At 45.3% G+C, this 21926-nt stretch overlaps 1 protein-coding gene across 9 annotated transcripts in view; it reads left to right on the forward strand.

Moving 5' to 3' along the window:
* Positions 1 to 21926, forward strand: part of plch2a (phospholipase C, eta 2a) — a 245439-nt gene that overhangs the window by 205077 nt on the left and 18436 nt on the right. For 8 of the 9 annotated variants that reach the window (XM_047361963.1, XM_047361955.1, XM_047361933.1 and 5 more), the window contains exons 9-15: positions 1874 to 2045; positions 5664 to 5771; positions 6004 to 6009; positions 14302 to 14457; positions 17908 to 18006; positions 21379 to 21479; positions 21783 to 21871. In XM_047361963.1, coding sequence (XP_047217919.1) covers positions 1874 to 2045; positions 5664 to 5771; positions 6004 to 6009; positions 14302 to 14457; positions 17908 to 18006; positions 21379 to 21479; positions 21783 to 21871 — 731 coding nt within the window. The remainder of the gene's footprint in view (positions 1 to 1873; positions 2046 to 5663; positions 5772 to 6003; positions 6010 to 14301; positions 14458 to 17907; positions 18007 to 21378; positions 21480 to 21782; positions 21872 to 21926) is intronic. The other variant, XM_047361940.1, reaches the window with a different exon arrangement.

Raw genomic sequence — 21926 nt, forward strand, 5'->3', positions numbered from 1 at the left:
ATTCCCCAGGTCAAGCCACTTTTGAACCAGAAACAGCAGCAGAAGCGCCTGACCTGGGCTACAGAGAAGCAGCACTGGATTGTTGCTCAGTGGTCCAAAGTACTTTTTTCGGATGAAAGCAAATTCTGCATGTCATTCGGAAATCAAGGTGCCAGAGTCTGGAGGAAGACTGGGGAGAAGGAAATGCCAGAAGTCCAGTGTCAAGTACCCACAGTCAGTGATGGTCTGGGGTGCTGTGCCAGCTGCTGGTGTTGGTCCGCTGTGTTTTATCAAGGGTAGGGTCAATGCAGCTAGCTATCAGGAGATTTTGGAGCACTTCATGCTTCCATCTGCTGAAAAGCTTTATGGAGATGAAGATTTCATTTTTCAGCACGACCTGGCACCTGCTCACAGTGCCAAAACCACTGGTAAATGGTTTACTGACCATGGTATCACTGTGCTCAATTGGCCTGCCAACTCTCCTGACCTGAACCCCATAGAGAATCTGTGGGATATTGTGAAGAGAACGTTGAGAGACTCAAGACCCAACACTCTGGATGAGCTAAAGGCCGCTATCGAAGCATCCTGGGCCTCCATAAGACCTCAGCAGTGCCACAGGCTGATTGCCTCCATGCCACGCCGCATTGAAGCAGTCATTTCTGCAAAAGGATTCTTGACCAAGTATTGAGTGCATAACTGTACATGATTATTTGAAGGTTGACGTTGTTTGTATTAAAAACACTTTTCTTTTATTGGTCGGATGAAATATGCTAATTTTGTGAGATAGGAATTTTGGGTTTTCATGAGCTGTATGCCAAAATCATCTGTATTAAGACAATAAAAGACCTGAAATATTTCAGTTAGTGTGCAATGAATCTAAAATATATGAATGTTAAATTTTCGTCATGACATTATGGAAAATATTGAACTTTATCACAATATGCTTATATTTTGAGAAGGACCTGTAGAGGTAGAGCATGTGGCCCATATACGACGGCTTCAGTTCTTGAGTCCTAAAGTTGACTAAAGGGCAAAACATAGTCTCACATACTTGACTCTGTGGACTTACACATGGATGCAAAGCAGACGGCCACGGGACATGTCCGCACAAACCTAAATTGTTACGACTGCGTACACAGTGTCACACAAACTGCACGTTCATTGATGCCAGAAGTCTGGGAAATGTAAGAATTTGTCAACATATATATAGGAAATTGTTACCCTCGACTATGAAGACTCAAACGTCTCCACTGCTCATAGTACGCCTGACTATGTTCTGCCCTTAAGCCATCAAAAATGAAAATATCTACATGGGAAGATTTACATCCTGTCATTGGTATGAACAGCAGTGCCAAATTCAGTACAGCTGAATGGCAACAGCACTTCCCAACAGCAGTGTACAAAAACTGCTTTGAAAAGCTTCAGATAATATTACAAAAAAATCAAAGATGCTCATGCTTTCTGATGGATTGTAAAATAAGAATCGGTTTCTGATTCCTGAGCACATTGCAAGCACCCCATAAGCCACTGGGAAAAATGTATTTCTGATATTCTGATACTGTTTTTAGTCTTGATCATTGTGATGGAAATTATAATTTGACGTGCTTTAACCATGTCAAATTATGTAGGAAACTATATGTGCTAAACCAAAACCCCTTTTTCTATGTCGTCATTGTACTTTCACAATGTTAATTACATATGTAGCATTCTACCTGTTGCCAAAATTAATCTGCCATGTGTCCAGATGTTTTTAGGTGGACAATATCTGCTTTAACCCTTTAGAAAAATCTGTAAACTTAAAGAAAAAATAAATTGCAGCTGATAGTGGTCTAAATCAAGCTAAATCCTAAACTGTGTCACTTACAGTTACTGATCAAAACCTGTTGTTCCACAGCTTCCCACTCATCCTGTCCATAGAGAACCACTGCAGTGTTCCTCAGCAAAAGAAGATGGCCCAATACCTGATTGAGATCCTTGGGGACAAACTCGATGTGTCCAGTGTCAAGGCAGATGAGTCCGGGAGGTTGCCATCACCTGAGTCTCTCAGGGGCAAGATCCTCGTGAAGGTAAAGTCTGAATGCTGATGTGCTATGGAGCAGGCTAATTTTTACATGGTATAAAGTTAACATGACTACCCTCACTGAGATTCTTTCCAGTGAGAGTCCCCAAGCAATTATGATAGCTTACCATTACAATGTAACTTCAAAGGCAGAATAACAGACTGATAGAAGTGACGGAAGAAGTATGTGAATATGGTGCGTTGGAGAGGAGGAAACCTGCCTGACTTTAGGAATGAAAATTTATTGTGGAGTATTTGTGTGTCCGAGGCCATTGTGTTGAGCGGGAAAAGGGTAGAGTGCCTTCTCCGGGTCGGGGGGGAGGTCCTGCCTCAAGCAGAGGAATTCAGGTATCTTGGAGTCTTGTTCATGAATGAGGGAAAATGGAGCAGGACCAGAGCCTGGATAAGCGGAAGACGATGGATGGATGGATGGATATTTGTGTGTATTTGCACCAAACAGCAGAGCAGTTCATCTGTCATTTATTGTAGAAAGTTGAGAGGAATGAACAGGTATATCGACAACCCTGAGATTGTGATATAGATATTGTGAACAGTTTGGAGGAGATTCAGAAGGCGTGCACTACAGCTGAAGTAACGACTTTAGGAGCCACCACACCCAGACGTATTCAGGACAAAAGCTACAATCGTTACATGTCATACGTGTTAGGGCCATCCAGTTGGGCCGACTGGGTTGTGCAGTTGAACATGCACAGCTCAACCTTTGTTGCAGTGATGGACATCAAAGCTGACTTCATCAGAGCTATAAAAGCTGAAGAAACAATCTTTTAAATCGCTAGTTCCAGCATGTCTTACGGGACGGCGCAACGGAGGTGCATATCTGGAGATCTGTCTATCTGTCTGATACAAGAAGGTCAGAAGATTCATATACCGTTCGAAGACCCCACCGACACTCCGGTGCAGGTGAAAAACCCATAGAGGTTTTATTTCCAAGGAGATGAGTTTTCCTTCTTTTGATTCAGTCGACTAAACGGTTCTTCATATTTTGCCCTTTTGGACAAATAAGAAGTATACCGTTTTTCTTTTGAGTGGATCACAGTCGCACGACCCCTTTGTTGGAGATTTCGGGCAATCAGCTGCTAGTGGCTAAGGGCACAGCCCACCGTCTACCAGCTGATCGCTGATCTAAAGGTCCTCTTCTCCTTGAGGAGAGCCTTTATTTCAGAGTTGATTTAGGACTTGTTATTGGAGAAACACTGTACCTTCAGGAGGTGTTCAATGTTGCTTACACAGAATGTAGTTTGTGATGCATTCTGTGATGCTGAAAATATCTGAGCTCTTGCCACACAGTGGAGCTATAGCAGTCTGCCATATCTTTTTTAGTCTCAGAAATCAAAGAATATGATCCTCACATTGCTTCCAGGCTTCTCCAGGTGGGTCAAAGCTCAGGGCAGGATGTTAGAACAGTGGCATCATTCACCCTGATGTGACTGGTAGGCAAACTGCAGCAGATCCAATGAAGACCTCACCAGGAAACGAAGATGGTCAAGGACCAACCTATTAAGAGTCTTCATTAGATGCGAGGTCAGTGCTACTGGTCTGTAGCTGATGAGGTCTTTCAGATGTGTGGTCTTCGGTACTCATGCCACACAGGAGGGGCTGGGGGATGTGTCTGATCTAACCTGTTGAGCTGGTTCAGGTCATTCACCAACCCTAAAGCTCATACAGCTTTGTTGCTCGGACATATCTGTAGCTCGGACATGCAGCTGGTCCACCATCTTCTTTCTGTTGATGTTTTTTTTCCATTCCTGGTCTTCTCAGTTCCTTCTGCACAGCTTTCAACACCTCCTTGTTTCCTGATCTAAAGGCTCTCTTCTTGTCCTTGAGGAGAGTCTTTATTTGAGGGTTGATCCAGGGCTTGTATTTGGAGAAACACCGTACCTTCAAAAGGGGTGCAGTGCTGTCCACAGAGAGGTGTATGTAGTCCTGCAGTCTGTGATACTGTCAATGTCCTCCCAATGAGGAGCAATGAGCTCTTCCCACACAGTGCTGCTGAAATAGTCCCTTGTAGTCTCTTTGGTCTCCTCAGAACATCTCTTCACTGTGCTTGTAAGAGCTGATTCTGTGTTCATAGGGTTTATATGCCAACTGGAAACAAACCAGGTTGTAGATAAATGCCAAGGGTTACACCATCTATGTATTCACAAACACAGCCAGACCTAATCTCTTCTCACTGTCCTCCTTGGTTTTAAAGGCACAAAGTAAATAAAAATTGTCCATGTTTGTGTGTCCGGAGTTAGCGTGGAATGCACAACACGTCTAAAAAAAAATCATTTTCGAAAGAGAATCTTAGCACTACGAAAGAGCTGCTAAAACAGGATGCATGCTTGTGCAGTGTCTGAAGTCAAAAGTCAAAGCAGCCATCTGTCAGGAAATTTTAGAGAACTTCATAATTTGCAAATGACTCCAGTGACTCCCATTCCTTCTTCTTTCTGCTGTTATCCGACACCATCCAACTTTGCGGTGTCATACAAAATCTTTTTGTTTTCCACTTTCAAAATGAACTTCTCATTGTCCATCATGTCAAAAAATTCCAGATAGATTTTTGTCACTGGTTCTGATGTGACTGAGTATCTCTTATCTTGAACTATACCAGATGCGCTTTACTTTTTCCATGTTTGACATCCTGTCTGGCCCGATCTGGCCTTTTAGAAATGTATGCTTTTTGCTCTGTCACCCGTGAAAAATAGACTCAATCCCTATCTCTGACAGACGACATAGGAGGGCTCTTCGTCATGCTGCAGTGCCACAGAGACGGGGTGAATTGCCACATTGATTAGAATGGCTTCCATTTGTCCACCCATTCATCCACATGTTCACACACTGACAGTGGCAGACTACATTGTAGCCACAGCTGCCCTGGGGCAGATTGACAGAAGTGATGCTGCCATACACAGGCGCAAACAAGCCCTCTGACCACCATCAGCAGGCAAGGTTGAAGTGTCTTGCCCAAGGAGACGACTGAGACAGACAGAGCAGGGGTTCTGACCAGCAACCCACCAGTTACAGGACGACCCTCTACCACTGTTGCCACAAATAAAAAGATATACGATGATATTTTTAAGTTGAATGTGAGGCAGTCTTTCTGACATGGGCAAAACTGGGTCATAGAAGCAATTAAGCAATGTTGTAAAAAGAATGGGCAAAAGGTCCTGCATAATATATGAGAGAATAATAAAATCAGACAGCAAACGACAACTTCATTTTATTTCCACTATTGGTGGTTTTGAAATCTTCATTGTTTAAGAAAAAATGTGGATGCTCGTTGGGTGTGTGCTGTTTTTGTAAACTTCAGTTTAGATTCAAATAATGTTTAACCTAATAAAGACCTGATAATTTTTATTGTCGTGATATGTGAAATGCTAGACTTAAAACAGGTTGTACTTAATTTTTATGATGACCGTAATCCTTGTCAACTGTATTTTAGCTTTCTCTCTGTGTTAAATAATGCCAGTGTCTTCTCACTGCCGGTACAGTAACTCAGTGTTTGTTTTGATGTGGGAATATTCACTGCAGTGCTCAAGGAGTGACCTCTCTTAACTTCATTTTTCATAAGGCTGCTGTGACGGTTGCATCTGTTAAAGTATCTTTTCTGTTTCTCTTGCAGGGAAAGAAGTTGCCTCCTAATATTGATGAGAACGCTGAGGAGGGAGACGTGTCGGATGAAGACAGTGCTGATGAGATGGAGGACGACTGCAAGCTGATGAACGGAGATGTACGTACCCTATTTGGTGTTTTCTGGTCGGTTTCCTGCAGACATTGTGTTCCTGTGCTCAGTAGATTAGACATTAATGTTGGCAAGGGTTTCCAGTTTGTAGTGGTTCATGTTAGGATCAAGCAGGGGTGTTCTCCTGGTTTGCTTTGTTCCTTCTTTGTGTTCCTGTTTGGTCTTATTTCCTGCTCTCCTCTCTTCTTCTTTGTCCTTTCTTCTTTTTCTGAACATAAAGTGGAAGGTATTGTATCAAAGACTTCATATTTTGTCATCTCAGTCATGTCCCATCGTCTCTCATCCTGCCTGTTAAACTTATTTGTTGTCCCTAAAACGCTGCATAAACTGTTTGGTTCTCAGACGGAACCATTCAGACATATTAAGCCTATAGAAGCAAATTATTTTGATCTTTATCTCAAAACCAGAGACGTTTTGAAATGTAGCAACTTATATGTGAAAAGGAAAAAAAAAACATTTAGATCTGTTATTATAGCTGACTGTTTTTTAAGCACATCAGAAAAGATAATCCTTGTGTGCTGCTGTGGCATTTTCAGTTTTTAATGCATTGTGATTCAGGGTTTAGTACATGTATTCGGTTTGCTCAGCTAAAGGAATGCACCAAGAGTTTATTATAGGCCTCATGTAATGTACAAGGGAAATTCATTCATTCATCTTCTATACCGCTTATTCCATAGTGGGTCACGGGGGAGCAGGAGCCTATCTCCGACAGTCTACGGGCGAAAGGCAGGGTACACCCTGGACAGGTCGCCAATCCATCGCAGGGCAACATAGAAGCTTACAGGAAAAACAACCATGCACACACTAAGGTCAATCTAGAGAGACCAGTTAACCTAACAGTCATGTTTTTGTACTGTGGAAGAGAATCCATGCATGCACGGGGAGAACATGCAACAGCGCTACCAACTGCGTCACCGTGCACCCCTGTCAATTGGAAATATTAAAGAAAATGCAGCCTACAGCAATAGAGTAAAATGAATTCCTCAACCAAGCATATGACTTTGTTAATGTGATTTATTGATAACCTCTGCCATCTTGTGGCTAAACTCTGCATGGGCATACTACTCAAATTAATGAACTGTGCACAACGTCTGAGTGAACACAGCTTTGCTTTTCATTTGGCTTTTTCACTTTAACTGCCAGATCTTGAAAATTTGCCAGAAGGTTTGGAAGATATAAAAAGAAATAGGAAGGAATACTAAAGAACAACAATATTTATCAGAATGCCCATCTGCACATCCATATAACTTCACAAGAGTTGCAGGAAAGTACATTGCTCAAAAAAATAAAGGGAACACTCAAATAACACATCCTAGATCTGAATGAATGAAATATTCTCATTGAATACTTTGTTCTGTACAAAGTTGAATGTGCTGACAACAAAATCACACAAAAATCATCAATGGAAATCAAATGTATTGACCAATGGAGGCCTGGATTTGGAGTCACACACAAAATTAAAGTGGAAAAGCACACTACAGGCTGATCCAACTTAAAACAAGTCAAAATGAGGCTCAGTATTGTGTGTGGCCTCCAATTGCCTGTATGACCTCCCTACAACGCCTGGGCATGCTCCTGATGAGATGGTGGATGATCTACTCCCAGACGTGGACTAAAGCATCCACCAACTCTTGGACAGTCTGTGGAGCAACGTGACGTTGGTAGATGGAGCGAGACGTGATGTCCCAGATGTGCTCAATCGGATTCAGGTCTGGGGAACGGGCGGGCCAGTCCATAGCTTCAATTTCTTCATCTTGCAGGAACTGCTGACACACTCCAGCCACATGAGGTCTAGCATTGTCATGCATTAGGAGGAACCCAGGGCCATGCGGCCCTCCAAAGAAATGCCACCCCACATCATTACTGAACCACTGCCAAAACAGTCATGCTGAAAGATGTTGCAGGCAGCACATCGCTCTCCACGGTGTCTCCAGATTCTGTCACATGTGCTCAGTGTGAACCTGCTTTCATCTGTGAAGACCACAGGGCGACAGGACTCCTCATGGAGTCGGTTTCTAACCATTTGTGCAGACACATGCACATTTGTGGCCTGCTGGAGGTCATTTTGCAGGTCTCTGGCAGTGCTTCTCCTGTTCCTCCTTGCATAAAGGCGGAGGTAGCGGTCCTGCTGCTGGGTTGTTGCCCTCCTACGGCCTCCTCCACGTCTCCTGGTGTACTGGCCTGTCTCCTGGTAGCGCCTCCAGGCTCTGGACACTACGCTGACGGACACAGCAAACCTTCTTGCCACAGCTCGCATTGATGTGCCATCCTGGATGAGCTGCACAACCTGAGCCACTTGTGTGGGTTGTAGAGTCCGTCTCATGCTACCACGAGTGTGAAAGCACCACCAACATTCAAAAGTGACCAAAACTCCAGCCAGAAAGCATAGGTACTGAGAAGTGGTCTGTGGTCCCCACCTGCAGAACCACTCCTTTTATTGAGTGTGTCTTGCTAATCGCCAAAGATTTCCCCATGTTGTCTATTCCATTCTGTCGCCTAGCAACCGTGACACTGTGAAGCACAGAGCTGGGAAGCTGTAAAGATAGAGCCTGAAGGTTAACTGTATACAGGTCCTTCTCAAAATATTAGCATATTGTGATAAAGTTCATTATTTTCCATAATGTCATGATGAAAATTTAACATTCATATATTTTAGATTCATTGCACACTAACTGAAATATTTCAGGTCTTTTATTGTCTTAATACGGATGATTTTGGCATACAGCTCATGAAAACCCAAAATTCCTATCTCACAAAATTAGCATATTTCATCCGACCAATAAAAGAAAAGTGTTTTTAATACAAAAAACGTCAACCTTCAAATAATCATGTACAGTTATACACTCAATACTTGGTCGGGAATCCTTTTGCAGAAATGACTGCTTCAATGCGGCGTGGCATGGAGGCAATCAGCCTGTGGCACTGCTGAGGTTTTATCGAGGCCCAGGATGCTTCGATAGCGGCCTTTAGCTCATCCAGAGTGTTGGGTCTTGAGTCTCTCAACGTTCTCTTCGCAATATCCCACAGATTCTCTATGGGGTTCAGGTCAGGAGAGTTGGCAGGCCAATTGAGCACAGTGATACCATGGTCAGTAAACCATTTACCAGTGGTTTTGGCACTGTGAGCAGGTGCCAGGTCGTGCTGAAAAACGAAATCTTCATCTCCATAAAGCTTTTCAGCAGATGGAAGCATGAAGTGCTCCAAAATCTCCTGATAGCTAGCTGCATTGACCCTACTCCTCACCCTATCTCTAAGGGAGTGCCCGGCCACCCTACGAAGGAAACTCTTTTCAGCCGCTTGTATCCGGGATCTCGTTCTTTCGGTCACTACCCAAAGTTCATGGCCATAGGTGAGGGTAGGAACGTAGACTGACCAGTAAATTGAGAGCTTTGCTTTTCGGCTCAGCTCTCTCTTCACCACAACGGACCGGCACAGCGCCCCCATTACTGTGGCAGCCGCACCGATCTGTCTGTCGATCTCCCGCTCCATTCTTCCCTCACTCGTGAACAAGACCCCGAGATACTTAAACTCCTCCACTTGAGGCAGGAACTCCCCTCCAACCTGAAGAGGACAAGCCACCCTTTTCCGGTCGAGTACCATGGCCTCGGACTTGGAGGAGCTGATCCTCATCCCAGCCGCTTCACACTCGGCTGCGAACCGCCACAGCGCATGCTGTGGGTCTTGGCTAGAGGGGGCCAGCAGGACCACGTCATCTGCAAAAAGAAGAGACCAAATCCACTGGTCCCCAAACCCGACCCCCTCCGGCCCTTGGCTGCGTCTAGAAATCCTGTCCATAAAAGTTATGAGTAGGACCGGTGACAAAGGGCAGCCCTGCCGGAGTCCAACATGCACCGGGAACATTTCCGACTTAGTGCCGGCAATGCGGACCAAACTCCTGCTCCGCTCGTACAGGGACCGCATGGCCCCTAGTAAAGGGCCCCTGATTCCATACTCCTGGAGCACCCCCCACAGGGCATCACGAGGGACACAGTCGAATGCCTTCTCCAGGTCCACAAAACACATGTGAACCGGTTGGGCAAACTCCCATGAACCCTCGAGCACCCTGTAGAGGTTATAGAGCTGGTCCAGTGTTCCCCGGCCGGGACGAAAACCACACTGCTCCTCCTGAAGCCGAGGTTCGACTTTCGGTCGGACTCTCCTCTCCAATACCCTGGCGTAGGCCTTACCAGGGAGGCTGAGGAGTGTGATCCCCCTGTAGTTGGAACACCACCCCAGTCTGCCAGTCCAGAGGCACTGTCCCCGTCCGCCACGCAATGTTGAAGAGACGTGTCAACCATGACAGCCCTAAAACATCCAGAGACTTGAGGTACTCAGGGCGGATCTCATCCACCCCCAAAGTCTTGCCACCGCGGAGCTTTTTAACCACCTCGGTGACTTCAGCCTGGGTGATGAAAGAGTTCAACCCCGAGTCCCCAGCCTCTGTTTAAACCACGGAATACATGATGGCAGGATTGAGGAGATCCTCGAAGTACTCCTTCCACCGCCCGATAATGTCCTCAGTCGAGGTCAGCAGTCTCCCGCCCCCACTATAAACAGTGTTGGCGAAGCACTGCTTCCCCCTCCTGAGGCGACGGACGGTTTGCCAGAATCGCTTCGAGGCCAACCGGTAGTCCTTCTCCATGGCCTCACCGAACTCCTCCCAGGTCCGAGTTTTTGCCTCTGCCACAGCCCGGGCCGCAGCACGCTTGACCTCACGATACCCGTCATCCGCCTCAGGAGTCCCACAAGCCAACCACAGCCGATAGGACTCCTTCTTCAGCTTAACAGCATCCCTTACTGCCGGTGTCCACCACCGGGTTCTGGGATTGCCGTTGCGACAGGCACCGCAGACCTTACGGCCACAGCTACGGGCAGCAGCATCGACAATATATGCGGAGAACATGGTCCACTCGAACTCTATGTCTCCAACATCCCCCAAGATCTGGTCGAAGCTCTCCTGGAGGTGGGAGTTGAATACATCCCTGGCCGAGGGCTCTGCCAGGCATTCCCAGCAGACCCTCACTATGCGCTTGGGCCTGCCAAGTCTGTCCGACTTTCTCCTCCTCCAGCGGATCCAACTCACCACCAGGTGATGATCAGTGGACAGCTCAGCCCCTCTCTTCACCTGAGTGTCCAAAACATGCGGCCGAAGGTCTGATGATACGACAACAAAGTCGATCATCGACCTCCTGCCTAGGGTGTCCTGGTGCCAAGTCCACTGATGGACACCCTTATGTTTGAACATGGTGTTCGTTATGGACAATAACAAAACACCACTCGGTTTCAGATCGGGGAGGCCATTCCTCCCGATCACGCCTCTCCAGGTGTCACTGTCGTTCCCCACGTGGGCGTTGAAGTCCCCCAGCAGAATAATGGGAGTCCCCGGGAGGGGCACTATCCAGCACCCCCGACAGGGACGCCAAGAAGGCCGGGTACTCTGCACTACCACTCGGCCCGTAGGCTGAAATGATAGTCAGAGACCTCTCCCCAGCCCGAAGGCGCAGGGATACGACCCTCTCATCCACTGGGGTAAACCCCAACACAAGACGGCTGAGCTGGGGGGCAATAAGCAAACCCACACCAGCCCGCCGCCTCTCCCCGTGGGCCACTCCAGAGTAGAACAGAGTCCAACCCCTCTCAAGGAGATGGGTTCCAGAGCCCACGCTGTGCGTGGAGGCGAGCCCGACTATTTCTAGTCGATATCTCTCGACCTCCCGCACAAGCTCAGGCTCCTTCTCCCCCAGCGAGGTGACATTCCACGTCCCTAGAGCCAGCCGAAGCATCCGGGGATCGGGCCGCTGAGGTCTCCACCTTCGTCCGCCACCCAATCCTCTTTGCACCGGTCCCTCACGGTTCCCCCTGCAGGTGGTGGGCCCACTGGGGGATATCATCCGTATTAAGACAATAAAAGACCTGAAATATTTCAGTTAGTGTGCAATGAATCTAAAATATATGAATGTTAAATTTTCATCATGACATTATGGAAAATAATGAACTTTATCACAATATGCTAATATTTTGAGAAGGACCTGTATTGTTTTTAGAAAGCAATAAATTGATTTCCAAACACTTAGTGGTTGGACTAATTGCAACCAGGAGAGTAATGTGATCTGCAAAAAACACCTTCCAGCCTACAGCTCAGAGAGTAACTGTGTTAGCTCAGTTACTCAGTGGGTAAATAGATGGGATGTCCTGATCAGAGGATGGACCTGATGAAACAGACTGATTTTATGTATAACATTCATTTTGTGAAGTGCCTTGAGATGATATGTTGTGGATTGTCAGTAAATAAACTGAATTGAACAGAATTTCTACCAAGGCTGCTGGCAATGGATAGGCTGGGATGTCATACACTAGTCAATTATCACCGATCATAAAAAAACGCACCTACATTACTAATTATTTCTATTAATCTCTTAATTCTTTTCAGAAGCTGATGTTTATTATCTGGAGGTCTGTTGTAGCCCAAGGATAACATGGTGGTAGAGATTTTCCTCAGTTGGATTCTGTTTACGAAGTGGAAACATCCGCAGGGATTTTGGTGGTCACTTTTGAATTTAGATTCACATTCTTCTTTATTTCTCATCTGTTAGTAACCAGTGGAAAATAATCTTGATGGCAGGAATAGTCGAGTTTCACTTTGGTTAACCTTCTTCAGCAAACCCAGGGTCATCTGTAGATCCACAGATACAGATTAAGAGGGAAAACCCATATTGGATAAATGGTAAATAGACAACAGGGGGAAATCTTTGGCGATTAGCAAGACACACTCAATAAAGGAGTGGTTCTGCAGGTGGGGAACACAGACCACTTCTCAGTACCTATGCTTTCTGGCTGATGTTTTGGTCACTTTTGAATGTTGGTGGTGCTTTCACACTCGTGGTAGCATGAGATGGACTCTACAACCCACACAAGTGGCTCAGGTAGTGCAGCTCATCCAGGATGGCACATCAATGTGAGCTGTGGCAAGAAGGTTTGCTGTGTCTGTCAGCGTAGTGTCCAGAGCCTGGAGGCGCTACCAGGAGACAGGCCAGGAGACCTGGAGGAGGCCGTAGGAGGGCAACAACCCAGCAGCAGGACCGCTACCTCCACCTTTGTGCAAGGAGGAACAGGAGGAGCACTGCCAGAGCCCTACAAAATGACCTCCACCAGGCCACAAATGTGCATGTGTCTGTACAAACGGTTAGAAACCGACTCCATGAGGATGGTATGAAGGCCCGACGTCTACAAATGGGGGTTGTGCTCACAGGCCAACACTGTGCAGGACGCTTGGCATTTGCCAGAGAACACCAGGATTGTCAAATTCGCCACTGGCACCCTGTGCTCTTCACAGATGAAAGCAGGTTCACACTGAGCACAAAGTAGCCAATACCATCTGGTATCGGCTACTTTGTGCCTCAAACCAGCAGCACAATGCTGCACTGTTAATTACAGAGTAATAATTTATGAAATTTGATAGAGATCATCTCGGCAAAAAGACACAATAAAAAACAAAATGCACACACTAGAAATGTTCTCTGTTCCTATTACGAAGCAGGAGAGTCCCAAACTACTGACCAAGATAAATGTTTCCAAAACAAATAAACTTAGTGTTACCAATACATTGTAAATAAAATGTGTAATTCCAAGTTTATTATTGAGTGTCACATTATTTTGTCAGTTTTATTATTGTATTGGGCCCTAGAATTCTTCTCCCTATTCTCTCCTGTTTGGCGCCCTCTGGTGTTAACTGTCACTATTGGAAGAGCACATAAAAGTTGAATCCAGAGTTACATTTTGTGCCAAACTGAAATGCTTTTAAACTCCTGAGAAGCAAACCCCACTCCACTGTATAAAACGCTCTTTTAGCGATGAGCAAAAGTATCACCATGTCTTTGTTTTGGAGTAAACATTTAAAAGATATCAGATATTAAAGGATCGGCCAGTGTTAATAAAGCTGATTGATCTGGTAAGATAATGAAATGGACCACTTTTTCCAGACGACTGACCATAACTTGACCTAACATCTTTGCATGTGTGTTTAGGAGAGAAATAGGACGACACAAGCGTTCAGGGGGGTTTCTCTTTGTGGGAAGTTGTAATGAAATACAAAAAAAAAACTCACTTGGAATGCCATCAGGCTCTGGTGGTTTACCACTTGGCAGAACACTAATATATAAGGTTATCTCTGTTACCAACAGATCGTGTTACAGTGGCATAAATGCATCCGAGTTAATAGAAGGAATATTCAAAGAAATCCTCCATCTCTGTGCTGGAAGGATATACTGATTGGTAAAAGTTACTAAAGCAAGAGTTGATGGCTTGGCTATCGGTGTGCGTTGCACCTATATATATATTTATAAAATGACATTGAGAAGTCCAAATACTTAATAGACTAAATTATTCTAGTCTGTGGATGTATAGACCGTGGCACACCTTCAATGTGGAAACATTTACAGCTCAAAACTGACCGTTATTTGCAAAATCATAAAGGATTTGTACAATGTTGTTTTAATCATTTAACCTTCAACTACTGCAGACATCAGCTAACAGGAAAGAGGTGGAAAACATGGCAAAGAAAAAGCTGGACAACCTGATGAAAGAGTCCAAGATCCGAGACCGAGAAGACCCTGACAGCTTCACCATTCCACGCCTGCCACCAAGTGGGAAGGACCTTGATAAGAGTGACATCAAGGTAAACACTAATGTCATAACATAGGGGACAATCTTCTTATTTAACAAACACGTTTTGGGTCCATCAGGGTCATCATGTCATTTAGGACATGATGGCCCTGTTTATTGTTGTTACTGAGAACACTGAGAGTGACAGTCAGCCATTTTGTGCATTTACTCGTGACAACGATTTAATATTAAAATTGTTTTCAGCTAAAAATATTTTAAAAAATCAGAAATCAAATGTTAGCAAGCTGATAAACACAGACTAGTGTAAAATAAGACACAAGTGGACCAAGTAAGTTTGACTTGCAAGGGTGAGACAGTCCTCTACCAGAACAGCGACTTCCTTCTCACAAAGGGAAAATCCTTGCACCAGCCTTTTATTTACAACTCGCATTCCTACAAGCAAAAAGCGGGAATTGGTTCAGCCAATTCTTACAGAGATTTCAACCTAAAAGAATAGTCATTCCCATATAACAAGCCATGGTTTGGAATAACAAGCCATGGTTTGAAATAACAAGCCATAGTTTACTCGACATCTCAGGAACCTGCGCAGGGATAAGGAAGAAGGTCACAGCACTGGAGATTGGGCGCGGTACAGGCAGGCCAGGAACAAACTAACAAAGGAGATCAAAGCAGCCAAGAGAAGCTACAGTGAAAAGCTTAAGAACAGCCTTTCTACTGGCAATGCTTCGGCTGTATGGACTGGTCTGAGAAACCTGACTGCCTATAGGAGCCCCCCCACCCATCCTGAACAGAATCCTAGCCTGGCCAACCGTCTGAATGTCTTCTACTGCAGACATGATAGTTTGAGGTGGTGACAGCTTCCTATCTCCTCCACATCCCATTCAGTAACAAATTCTTCCCATAAAGCTACCAACCCCCTACCTTCAGATCCTCTGGCTGCACTAAAGATCTCTGAGGAAGAGGTAAATAGGCTCTTTCAGCGCATGAAAACAAAGAAATCTGGTGGACCTGATAACGTCTCCCCATCATGCCTGAAAGCCTGTGCAAAACAACTTGACCCGATCTTCACCCGGATCTTCAAGTCACTGGAGACGTGTGAGGTCCCCTCCTGCTTCAAACAATATACCATCATCCCAGGGTCCAAGAAACCCACCATCCTAGGATTAAATGACTACAGGCCTGTAGCCCTGACGTCTGTGGTCATGAAATCCTTTGAGCGGCTGGTGTTGAAGCACCTGAGAGACATCACAGGCCCCCTGCGGGACCCCCTGCAGTTTGCTTACTGAGCAAACAAGTCGGCAGATGATGCTGTCAACTTAGGTCTACACTTCATCCTGCAACACCTCGACCGTCCAGGGACGTGCGCCAGGATCCTGTTTGTAGACTTCAGCTCGGTCTTCAACACCATCATACCAGACATCCTCCACCAGAAGCTCACCCAGCTCAACGTCCCGGCCTCCACTTGTCAGTGGATCAACAGCTTCCTGACGGACCGACGGCAGCAGGTGAGACTGGGGAGCATCTTCTCCCGCTGCAGATCTAGAAGTACTAGTGCCCCCCAGGGGTGTGTTCTATCCCCACTCCTTTTCTCCCTGTACAGAAATGACTGCACCTCAGCAGACTCGTCCGTGAAACTCCTGAAATTTGCAGATGACACCACTGTCATTGGTCTGATCCAGGACGGTTATGAGTCTGCATACAGACAGGAGGTGGATCAGCTGGTACACTGGTATTGTCAGAACTACCTGGAACTCAACCCACTCAAGACTGTGGAAATGATGGAGGACATTCGGAGAACATCACCCCCATACACCCCCCTTACCATCCTCAACAACACCATAGCAGCTGTGGACCACTTCAGGTTCCTAGGAACCACCATCTCTGAGGACCTGAGATGGTCTTCACACATAGACACTGTACGAAAGAAGGCCCAGCAGAGACTGTACTTCCTGAGGCAACTCAAGAAGTACAACCTTCCACAGGAGCTGCTGGTGATCTTCTACACTGCCATCATTCAATCTGTCCTGTCTTCATCCATCTCAGTGTGGTTTGGCACATCCACAAAACAGGACATGTCCAGACTGCAATAAATAAACAGGTCTGCAGAGAGAATAATCAGGGCTGACTTTCCTTCCATCCAGGACTTATACAGGTGTAGAGTCAGGAAAAGAGCTGCTAAAATCTCTGCAGACCCCACACACCCTGCACATAAACTGTTTAGAGTTTTACCTTCAGGCCGTTGCTACAGAGCACTGTTTACTAAAACCAGCTGCCACAGAGACAGTTTCTTCCCCCAGACTGTTTCTCTGATGAACATTTAATAGAGTACCAAACAATTGCATACTGAAGTTGCAAATGTACCTTTGTATGTATGTATATTTAAGGACATAAAGATATATACATAAATATATTTAAAAACTGAGCGAGCAAAGTGTACCGGAGTCAAATTCCTTGTTTGTATGTACGAACTTGGCAATAAAGCTAATTCTGATTCTGATATGGTATAAGCATTTCATATCCAGAGAGTGATCCACTCCAGAGCGCATTCCTTAACCTTCCACAAGCACTTTTTCACACAAAAAACAATCATAGGAATCCTCTTAACTATAGTAGAACTTCAAACATAAACATGGTTTAAACTAAACAATGATAACTTATATACATTTTTCCAACAAATGTTTTTTTCAGTCTCAAGTAGCTGGATAAAACTGTAGATTTGTTTAAAAGATTTTTCAATAGATGTAAAAAGTGGAGGAAGACTTAAACAAAATGTTGAATTTAACTGTGTCCTACGTTAGTTTGAAACCTAAAAGAGCAAAACAATGCTGTCTTTCTCTCTTGGACAAATTATCTCTCGGGCACCACAAGAACACAAACTGCTTTGTTTTCCTGGTGGGAAATAACTTTTATATAACATCTTTTCTTCTTAAAACCAGTATATCATCACCCCTGTGAGGCTGTGGTGAAAACTAGACATCTGAGTGTGTGTGTGTATTTTTAAAACCCACTTGTAGCTCTGAGCAGTAAGAGACATTTTGTTTTTATTTTCTGAAACTTTTGTACACTTTGAATGTAGCACATTTAGGTTTTGTAAATCTCACGAAAAGTTCTAAATGAACGTTTCCTAATGTTTTATTTTTTATACTGTTTGTTTTGAGCAAGACGTTTAAAGCAGTTAGTGTTTTTGCAAAATATTTAAATATTTTAAATGAAATAAGTGGAACAAATCCAGCCATTGTTGACCTCTGGCACATGGCTGTGTTTGTCTAAGGTTAAACCACCTCCTTTTTCTCAGGTGTGACTACATGACAAATCATTGAGTGACTGTTTAAAAAAACAACAACTGATAAATAAATAAATGATAAATATTGCAATTGTATAAGTTTTCTGGAGTTCTGTCTGCAAAACCATGATCTGAACCGAGCCATGTGAACAGGTATAACCCTTTCTCCGTTCTTGATTGCAATACTTTTTTGAAAACTGCTTTATTCTCTGTTTTAAGGGTAAAAGTGATGAAGGGACAGACACGGCAGATGAGGCCAATCCCACCAGCACCAAGCGCACAAGCCGCTCCTTCATCGGGAGCTTCTCTAAACGCAAGGTTCACCCTTTTGTTTTAACCTTCCTAACTCCACTTTCTACAATACATTTATTCGGCCTATAAATGACAGCAAAATATCTCCAAATGAACCGCAACCTTAACGTGGCAGAGTGGTTTGAGTGCTCAAGTGATCCTAGAGGCTATGTGGGCCAGGTTACTGACTTATACTCCTTGCGAGCCCAAGCCCAAATGAGAGGTGTGAAGCCGTTCCCCAGTGGGCCCACCACCTACCTTGAAGGACTGGTGCAAAGAGGATCGGGCAGTGGACGAAGGTTGAGACTTCGACAACCCGATTTCCAGATGCTTAAACTGCCTCTAGGGACGTAAAATGTCATCACCCCCTTTTGGGGTTGCCGGATAGTGCCCCTCTCGGGGACTCCGTCATTCTGCTGGGGGACTTCAACTCCCACGTAGCAAACGACAGTGACATCTGGAGGGCGTGACTGGGAGGAATGGCCTCTCCGATCTGAATCGAGGTGGTATTTCATTATTGGCCTTCTGTGCCAATCATGGATTGTCCATAATGAACACCATGTTCAAACATAAGGGTGTTCATCAGTGCACTTGGCACCATGACACCCTCGGCAGGAGGTCGATGATCGACTTTGTTGTCGTGTCTTCAGAACTTCGACCACACTCGGATGAAGAGAGAGAGATCCGCCTTGAGTACCTCAAGTCTCTGGATGTTGTGGGGGTGTCATGGCAACATTTTGTGGCAGTCATGGACAGAGCCTCTGACCTGGCAGACTTGGGTGGTGGTCCTCCTTCACAAGAAGGGGCACCGGAGGATCAGTGTTTCAACTATAGGGGGATCACACTCCTCACCCTCCCTGGCCTATGCCAGGGTATTGGAGAGGAGAGTCCGGCCAATAGTCAAACCTTTGCTTCAGTAGGAGCAGTGCGGTTTTTGTCCTGGCTGTGGAACACTGGACCAGCTCTACACCCTCTACAGGTCCTTCTCAAAATATTAGCATATTGTGATAAAGTTAATTATTTTCCATAATGTCATGATGAAAATTTAACATTAATATATTTTAGATTCATTGCACACTAACTGAAATATTTCAGGGTTTTTATTGTCTTAATACGGATGATTTTGGCATACAGCTCATGAAAACCCAAAATTCCTATCTCACAAAATTAGCATATTTCATCCGACCAATAAAATAAAAGTGTTTTTAATACAAAAAACGTCAACCTTCAAATAATCATGTACAGTTATGCACTCAATACTTGGTCAGGAATCCTTTTGCAGAAATGACTGCTTCAATGCGGCGTGGCATGGAGGCAATCAGCCTGTGGCACTGCTGAGGTTTTATCGAGGCCAGAATTTGCTTTCATCTGAAAAAAGTACTTTGGACCACTGAGCAACAGTCCAGTGCTGCTTCTCTGTATCCCAGGTCAGGCGCTTCTGCCGCTGTTTCTGGTTCAAAAGTGGCTTGACCTGGGGAATGCGGCACCTGTAGCCCATTTCCTGCACATGCCTGTGCCTGGTGGCTCTGGATGTTTCTACTCCAGACTCAGTCCACTGCTTCCACAGGTCCCCCAAGGTCTGGAATCGGCCCTTCTCCACAATCTTCCTCAGGGTCCGGTCACCTCTTCTCGTTGTGCAGCGTTTTCTGCCACACTTTTTCCTTCCCACAGACTTCCCACTGAGGTGCCTTGATACAGCACTCTGGGAACAGCCTATTCGTTCAGAAATTTCTTTCTGTGTCTTACCCTCTTGCTTGAGGGTGTCAATAGTGGCCTTCTGGACAGCAGTCAGGTCGGCAGTCTTACCCATGATTGGGGTTTTGAGTGATGAACCAGGCTGGGAGTTTTAAAGGCCTCAGGAATCTTTTGCAGGTGTTTAGAGTTAACTCGTTGATTCAGATGATTAGGTTCATAGCTCGTTTAGAGACCCTTTTAATGATATGCTAATTTTGTGAGATAGGAATTTTGGGTTTTCATGAGCTGTATGCCAAAATCATCCGTATTAAGACAATAAAAGACCTGAAATATTTCAGTTAGTGTGCAATGAATCTAAAATCTATGAATGTTAAATTTTCATCATGACATTATGGAAAATAATGAACTTTATCACAATATGCTAATATTTTGAGAAGGACCTGTACAGGGTGCTCGAGGGTTCATGGGAGTTTCCCTAACCGGTTGACATGTGTTTTGTGGACCTGAAGAAGGCATTCAACCATGTTCCTTGTGCCCTGTGGGGGGCGCTCTAGGAGTATGAAGTTGTGGGCCCTTAATTATGGGCCATCCGATCTGTGTACAAGCTTAACAGGAGTTTAGTCTGCATTGCCGACACTCAGTGGGACCTGTTCCCAGTGCATGTTGGACTCCAGCAGGGCTGTCCTTTGTCACCTGTCCTGTTCATAATTTTCATGGACAAGATTTCTAGGCGCAGCCAAGAGCCAGAAGGGGTCTGGTTTGGGGACCAGTGGATGTCGTCTGCTGGCTCCCTCTTTCCAAGACCTACAACATGCATTGGGGCAGTTCGCAGCTGAGCGTGAAGCAGCTGAGATGAGGATCAGCTCCTTCAAGTCTGAGGCCATGGTTCATGGCTTGTCCTCTTTAGATTGGAGGGGAGCTCTTGCATTAGGTGGAGGACTTCAAGTAACTCGGGGTTTTGTTTGTGAGTGAGTGTATAATGGAGCGAGAGATCAACTTACAGATTGTTGCGGCCGCCACAGTAACAAGGACGCTGTGCCGGTCCATTGTGGTAAAGGGAGAACTGAGCCGAAAGCGGAGCTCTTGATTTACCAGTCAGTCTACACTCCCACCCTCACCTATGGGCATGAACTGAGATCCTGGATACAAGCAGCTGAAATGAGCTTCCTCCGCACGTTGGCTGGGCACTCCCTTAGTGTTGGGGTGAGGAGCTCAGCCTTCCGGGTAGAGCTGCTGCTCCTCCACATTGAGAGGAGTCAGTTGAGGTGGCTCGGGCATCTGTATTGGACGCCTCCTGGACACCTCCCCCGAGAGGTGTTTCAGGCATGTCCCACCAGGAGGAGGCCCAGGGGATGGCCCAGGACAAGCTAGAGGGACTATGTCTCTCGGCTGGCCTGGAAACACCTAGGGCTCCCTACGGAGGAGCTGGAGGAGGTCTCTGAGGAGAGGGACGTCCGAGCGTCTCTACCGAGTCTGCTGACCCTGCGACCTGGTCCCAGATAGAGCGGAAGACGACGAGTACAAGAACTCCAAATGAAGTTGTTAGTGTCAATGTTCACACCCATAATTTCCCTGAAAACTGCTGGGCTTGAGTTTTATATGCAAATAAAATTATTTGGAGTTCATTTCAATTAGTTTGTGTTATTTAGGTGCCTTCAGATGGTCAGACCAGCCTATCCAGTAACATGCAAAATGTTTTAACAGAAAAAGGCATCAAAGTTCAAGAAGACATCAAGCTGTGAAGATACTGACACGGATCAGGAGAGCACAAGTAGTGGTTCCCGAGCCCCACTCCACCACAACAAGTATGTCTCACATAAAAACACCTTTAATACTGTACTTATATTGATAGCGAGGAGGAGGGGCCTTTGGGGACAATCTTAGAGTAAACATTCTCACATCAGATTTATAGCTAATGATGTGTTTCTAACTCGTGTGGTCTCCAAAAAACATGTTCTTCTGCTGAGTCAAAGCTGTACATACTAAAACATGTTTGCACACAAGAAAAATGATTTCCAGATTCCTTCTACTGATGCTTGCCTTAACATGTTTTTTTTTAAAAGATGTATGTAGATTCCACATGCTTTAAGCTTTTTTGTGCCCTAAAGAAAGAAGAAAACGGTGAAGCTTTCTAGAGCTCTGTCCGATCTGGTGAAATATACCCGTTCTGTGGGTCTATGTGATACTGAGACCCAAGGTGAGTGTTGTTTGTACAATCATCCAGCTGATACAGGCTGTATAAAGGCAAGCCC

Source organism: Girardinichthys multiradiatus, chromosome 1, assembly GCF_021462225.1.
Source record: "Girardinichthys multiradiatus isolate DD_20200921_A chromosome 1, DD_fGirMul_XY1, whole genome shotgun sequence".
Taxonomy (NCBI): domain Eukaryota; kingdom Metazoa; phylum Chordata; class Actinopteri; order Cyprinodontiformes; family Goodeidae; genus Girardinichthys; species Girardinichthys multiradiatus.